Source organism: Prionailurus bengalensis, chromosome A3, assembly GCF_016509475.1.
Source record: "Prionailurus bengalensis isolate Pbe53 chromosome A3, Fcat_Pben_1.1_paternal_pri, whole genome shotgun sequence".
Taxonomy (NCBI): domain Eukaryota; kingdom Metazoa; phylum Chordata; class Mammalia; order Carnivora; family Felidae; genus Prionailurus; species Prionailurus bengalensis.
Genome location: NC_057354.1, coordinates 27583924 through 27590194, shown reverse-complemented (window position 1 = coordinate 27590194; position 6271 = coordinate 27583924). Strand labels below are relative to the sequence as shown.

Here is a 6271-nt window from a genome sequence, read left to right as displayed (position 1 = left end):
ATTTTGTACCATCATCTCCCTCCTACCTCTGCACTGGCCACACTGGCTGTTCTGGATAGGGTTAGATGTCAGACAATATCTGTTCCCACTGTTTGTTTTTGTTTTTTATTAAGTAAACTCTATCCCCCATGTGGGGCTTGAACTCACGACCCCAAGATCAAGAAGAGTCCTATGCCCTACCGACTGAGCCAGTTAAGTGCCCTCATTCCCACTGTTTATGTGCCTTACTGTGCTATGCATGCTGTAAAGCTAAAACTTTCTGACTCCCTTGCAGCTAGAGCTGCAGCAATGAGATATACTTGCATGAGGTTTGAAGGTGGAAGGAAGTAAGGCAGAAGTCAAATAGTTTTGGCTGTTTCTGCCCATAAGTAAGGTTGTGGAGACACCGGTGTCATGTCTCTGACTTCAAAACCTCACTTCACTGTCCTGGCAGTAGAATTGGAAGTAGTTTTCCGATCCCAGCAGCCTGTCCTTGGAGACGGTAGCTTCAGTAGTATGTCCTCAAACTCAACCCTTCCAGGGATGGCTCCTGGCTCTTTTCTGTGAGAGGTAGCAGCTCCTCTGGTAAGTCAGTTCAGTAGTGTTCTAGGAGTCATTCCTAATACCCACCCTAGGTCCCATTACCTTCTTCGATACCTAGAGTGGTTTCTGTTTCTTTCTCTCTTTCTTTTTTAAATATTTATTTTTGAGAGGCAGGGGAGGGGCAGAGAAAGAGGGAGACAGAGGATCCGAAGCAGGCTCTGCCTTAACAATGGGAGCAGGCGCAGTTCATGCAGGGCTTGAACTCACAAACCGTGAGATCGTGACCTGAGCCAAAGTTGGAGGCTTAACAGACTGAGCCACCCAGGTGCCCCAAAGTGGTTTTCTAAACCTGGACTGATACACTGGGCTTCATGTGGTTTTAGTCATGCCTCCTCTCACCATAGGGTTATTAAACTTGTTATCTCTGCTGCCTAGGCTGCCCTTGTCACTGGTTAACCCCCACGCCATCTCTCAACTCCTTATGTTTTCTTTTGATCTCAATTAAACGTTTTTTGGGGACGCTATCCCTGACCCTGACCCCTAAGATCAGATCCATCTCTGTATGTTTTTTGCAGTGCTTTTTATCACACTTTGTAATTATGTCTTTGTGTGGTTCTAGAATTTGAGCCCCAGGGAACTTGACTATGTTGCTGTATTCCATTTCCTAGAAAGAGTTGGTGCTTAATATATATGCGAAATAAATGAATGGAACGGAGGCGGCCAGACTGGAGGGGGTCAGGACAAAATAAAGCCTCTTAAGTAACACTGACAAGCCCTGGGTCACCTCCTCTTGGCCTTTTCCCAACCACATCTTTCTGTGACTCTGTAGCCAGCCTGAACAGCCTGTGTACTCTGGCCTCCGGGCCTTTGCACAGGCTGTTCCTGTTGCTTGGATCTCTCTTCCCTCTCCACCTGACTTATTCATCTTGTGGGTGTCGGTCATGACATCATCATCTCTTCCAGGAGACCTGTACTTCAGACAATTTTATATGCTTTGTATATACTTTTTTCAGAGTATTAAAAAAATTATTTTAAAAACTGCTCATCACTTATCTGTATCTCCTTCTGCAAGTAACCCTCTCATTCCCGGGTGTGTGCAAACTACCCTACAGAAGGGCTTGGCTCTAATGGCCCTCAGTATCTGTTGAAAGCGGAATGAAAGAAATGTCAGCTAATCAGCCAGCCTCAGCTTGGGGATCTCTGCACACTCTCTAGGAGCCCACGAACAGTGAGGGATTGTAATTCGGAGGTAGCTAGATCAGGAGGAAGCTGGGGGAGGTTTGTTCCGCTCCAGCCCATGGCTGAGTCCCCAGACCGCCAGGCAGGAGGCCCTGGAGTAGATCCTGTGGGGGATGGGCAGGGAAATAGTTTCTTCCTCTGCTCCCTCCAGGAGAGTTGGAGGGGGAGGCAAGGCAGAGAGAGGGAAGATTCCTTCCAAGGAGGCTCCTTGGCACGGTGCCTGCTTGGAGGGAGGGCGGATATGATGAATGCAGGCTTTCTCTCTGCCTTCAGCCCTGTGAAGGAGGGAAACCCAAGGCAGAGAAGGGAGAGCTGATGGGGGAGGGACAGGACTGGAGGGAGGGATGGAGGAGGGAAGAGTCTGTTTGCTTTGGGAGACAGGAAGGAGGGACTATACAGGCTTGGCAAGGCGGGGCTCTCAAGAGCCACCCAGGCCTCAACCACACCTGATCAGCTCTGGAAATATCCTGAAATCACTGAGTTAGAGAATCAGTACACTGCGAATTTTAATTCTTGGGATTGGATCATTTCAACATCTCTGAGCTGAAAATCCTTCAGTCAGTTGTGTCTGGGGTCTTCAGGGCTGGCTTGGAGGAGTGAGTCAGCTCTCTGGGAAGTTTCCCAGACTCTTTCTTACTCCCTAATACCTGGAAGAGATGGCGTGTTTTAAAAACCTGTGAATACTTTGCATCCTATTTGTGGCACTTCCCCATTGTAATCTGAGGGCAGAATCCCTCTCTCTCACTTTAATACCATTCAGAACTATAGTCTCAAGCCTGGCTGCCAATCAGAGTTGTTGGGGGCGGGGGTGCTTGCTAAAAATGTTTTCATTCACACCAGTGGTTTTGATTCCTTGGAGCAAAGTTAGGACTTAGAACTTGAGTTTTTGCCATGTGCCAAGTGAGTGTAACGCGTACGTACGGTTTAGGAAGCAACGCCAAAGGGTCTGGCACAACCTAGTAGGTGCTACGTGTTGCCTACAGGGGTTGGAAATGTATTTGCAGGGTAAACAAATGATGGGTAAGAAGCATGGATTAAACTAGAGTCTGTGTACCCTAGCATCTTCCACTCTGAAAGGAAATAGGGCAACAGTGTTAGCAATACAAAAGATAAATATTTATTCAGAACAAAACTTTGAACAATCGATTTTACATTCTAAGCCACAAGGAAATAGCAAAACATAAAGCGAAGGAAAAACAAAAACTAAAAGAAAAGCAGTGTACTGTCTTTTCTACTTTAACTTGATAACACTTAGTTGACCCAATGCCCTCTTGCAAGTGGTCTGTTTTGCAAGTACATTTTAGAGCTAACAGCTCACTTACGATTACAGGTTAAAATCACCTTTCTCCTGTGAGTGAGGAAGCTATAGATGAGCTCCAGTCAGATGCTTCTCTGGGGTTTCTAGCTATTGAGGCTAAGGTGCAAATGTAAACCTCCGGTAGGTTTCCTTACTGAGGAGCACCCCCATTTCTAAGCAGTGGCAATGAGGGGCGGAGGGTGAGGTCCCAAAGGACTTGGCACTTCAATCCAGATACACTACCCCAGGGGGCAGTAAGCACACCCTGGATTATGTTCCTTTGTCCCTTCCTGATCTCCCAAGTATTCAGAAGCCCCTGCTAAATGTCTTTCTCCCCCAGATGATTTCGTAGCATTCCTCTGGGCTCACCATTCTGGAGAGATCAGACTTTCTGGGCCCTCAAGTGTTGAGGAAAATGTTGTGAAGTGTGAGAGGTAGTGGAATGAACACCGGGCTTGGGGTCAGGGAACTCTACTCTAGGCTAGCTCTGGAACCAGACAGCTATGTGATTTTGACCCAGTCACTGACCCTCTCTGGGCCTGTTGCACCTGTTGGAAATCCAGGGGGTTGGTCTAAACCAATTTTTAGGTCCTTTCCAGTAAGACAATTCTAAATTCCATGATTCTGTGAAAGAAAAATGGCTTCTGAGCCACTGAACAGCTGTCCCAAAGTCCATGCATTTTAATGCCATAAGAGAGGCCCTTGGCCACCATTCAGAGCTTATTGACTCAGATTACGTACACTTCTAACAACACTGGTTTCACAAATTCTCAGACCACAGAGATTAGAAGCAGCAAATTAAAAGGGGGAGGGGAAGAGCTGCAAAAAGTAGACACCCTGACAGAAGCCACAGTCAACAATGTTCTGGATTCAACAAACACTGACGGAGTGCCTACCACGTGGTGGGCCCTGTACCTAGGGCCGGGGCATAAAGATGAGCAAGGCAGCCCAATGGGTGAAAATCCTGGGAGAGGACAAGGCGTGGGGAGTAAAAAGTACACAAAAAAACCCCACACAAAAACCACAAACCCTCCCCCAAAACAACCCACGTACAAAAACGAAAAACAAAATCTTAAAAAGAGGCGACACATCTGCACACGACAGTTCTCGGTAGTCACTGATGACAGAGTCACCAATTCAGAAAAGGCTGAAATGGAGTAAACTCGGTTTAAGAAGGCAGAGAGAGAGAGATGTCTCTTGTACGTTTAAAAAGATCTCCTTCAAAAACGATAAAAAATGGTTTAAAAAAAAGTTTTGGCACTTAAGAGGGGGTAAGCTGGCTCTGGGTTCCCCTGGCAGGCAGGCGGGTATTCAGTGCCCAGCCACCCCGGTTAGCTGAGCTGCCACGGAATTGTGAACTGCTTTGGGACACTGGGCAAAGGCGTGTCCTCGCTTGCCGCAGAGGTTGCAAACGATGCCCTTCCGGCAGTAAGGGCTCAGATGCCCCTCCTCCCCGCACCTGAAGCACCTGTCCTGCGTGCAGCTGCCGCTCATGTGGGTCCGGGAACCACATTTAAAGCACGTCTTGGGCTGCCCCTTGTACCAGCTGTAGCCCCTCTCGGCCCCCAGGAAGAAGGCCCCGGGCAGGTGCCTGACCCCGCCCTCCCCCTGGCGCAGCTCGATCTCACACTTGTACTCCCCGGTCCAGATCCCAAACCTGTCGGTCACTTTCACGGGCACGGCCAGGACATCGCAGTGGCGCTTGAGCCAGGTCACGATGTCCTCCACGTCCACCGTCTCGTTCCGGAAGAGGATGAAGAGCGTCTTCAAGCTGGACTTGCTCCGCCCCAGCACCACAAAGTTCTCCCAGCAGTCCTCCTGCTCGCGCTTCTCCTCGTAGACGCGTAGGAACAGGGCCAGCTTCTCCGCCGAGCGGAAGCTCACGTCGAACTCGCGACTGCCCGGGATCTGGATGACCGCGTAGATGTCGCTCGGGTCCATGCCGATGGAGCGCAGGATGAGCGCGCCCACCACGAAGTCCCGAGTCGGGCAGGCACCCTCGTCTCCCTGGAAACAGATGCGCACCAGGAAGCGGCCTTTGCCCGGGCCCGCCGCGGGGCCCGTCGCCGCTGCCTGCTCGTCCTGAGCGGGCCGCTCGGCTGCGTCCTCGGCCGCGCCAGGCCTGGCCGGGCCCGCCATGGCCGCCGCCTCGGCCTTCTTTCTCCGGGCCGCCTCGGCCGCGCCTTTCTTCTTGCGCGGGTCCGCCACCTCGCCGGCCGGGTCCCTCCGCCGGCCCTTCGGGTCCCCGCGGCCGGCCGGGGGGAAGTCGCCGAGGCCCGGCGCCGCCAGGCCCGCGGGGGCGCCTAGCCCGCCGCCCACGCCGCCCACGCCGCTGCCGCCTTCCTCCTCCCGCCGCGGCGGCCGCGACTCGCGGAACTCGCCCTTCTTCTCGGCCAGGTTCTTCACCACCTGGGCCCAGCCCATCTTCTCGCGGCCGCCCTCGGCCTCCTCGCCGCGGGCCGCGGGCCGCGCGGGGGGCAGGAGCTGCGGCCGCCCCCGCTTCCTCTCCTCCTCCGCGCCGCCGCCGGTGGCCATTTTACCTCCTTCCCAGCATCCTCCACTCGCTCCCGCAGCCAAAGGGCGCCCATCCGCGCGCCCGCCCGCCCGGGGCTGTGGGGGTTTGGTGTGTGTGTGTGTGTGTGTGTGTGTGTGTGTGTGTGTGTGTGTGTGCGTGTGTGTGTGTTTTTTGAAATTCGACGCTTCTCTCCCCCGCCCCGCCGAAGGTATTTACCCGCGGCGCGCAGCGGCCAGCGCCGGCCCCGAGCCCTCGGGTAACGGCCGAGCCGCGTCTCCGCCAGCGCGCGCTCCGGCCCCACCTCCTGGGCGCCCGGGCGGGATGCGCCGCTTGGAGCGCGTCCCTGTCCCTTGCGAAGGCTTGGCAGCCCCGGGCCACGCTCTCGAGGATTCGCTCTTTCGCAAGCGGTCCTCGATGATTTCATTCAGGCAGCATCGCGAACGGCCCACGGCCCCAAGACGAGCCTATTTTGTTTTCTTTTCTATACCTCTTCTGTTTAACCAGAAACAAACGAAACTTAGCTCTCCCTCCTTTCAGAGCCCACGGCAGTGCATTGTTTTTCCAACGTTGGGTTATGGACATTTTCAAACACAAAGTTGGAAGAATTTTACGGTCAACATCTTACCTTTACCTTTTTGATACATTCCTAAATGATGCTGCATTTTTTTAAAAAGACCCATTATACTCATGATGACAAT

At 52.6% G+C, this 6271-nt stretch overlaps 1 protein-coding gene across 1 annotated transcript; it reads right to left on the bottom strand.

Annotated features, from left to right (window-relative positions):
• Nucleotides 1-2855: 2855 nt before the first annotated feature.
• ZCCHC3 (zinc finger CCHC-type containing 3) lies at nucleotides 2856-5895 on the bottom strand. The gene is made up of 2 exons (XM_043602667.1): nucleotides 5742-5895; nucleotides 2856-5707 (listed from the first exon to the last, which is right to left on the bottom strand). Exon 2 carries the CDS (start codon nucleotides 5591-5593, stop codon nucleotides 4370-4372), a length of 1224 nt encoding a protein of 407 aa, XP_043458602.1. The 5' UTR covers nucleotides 5594-5707; nucleotides 5742-5895; the 3' UTR covers nucleotides 2856-4369.
• Between the last annotated feature and the right edge of the window lie 376 nt (nucleotides 5896-6271).

Excerpts from the sequence above, each read along its gene's own strand:
- ZCCHC3 (XM_043602667.1), bottom strand. The coding sequence starts at position 5,593 with ATGGCCACCGGCGGCGGCGCGGAGGAGGAGAGGAAGCGGGGGCGGCCG.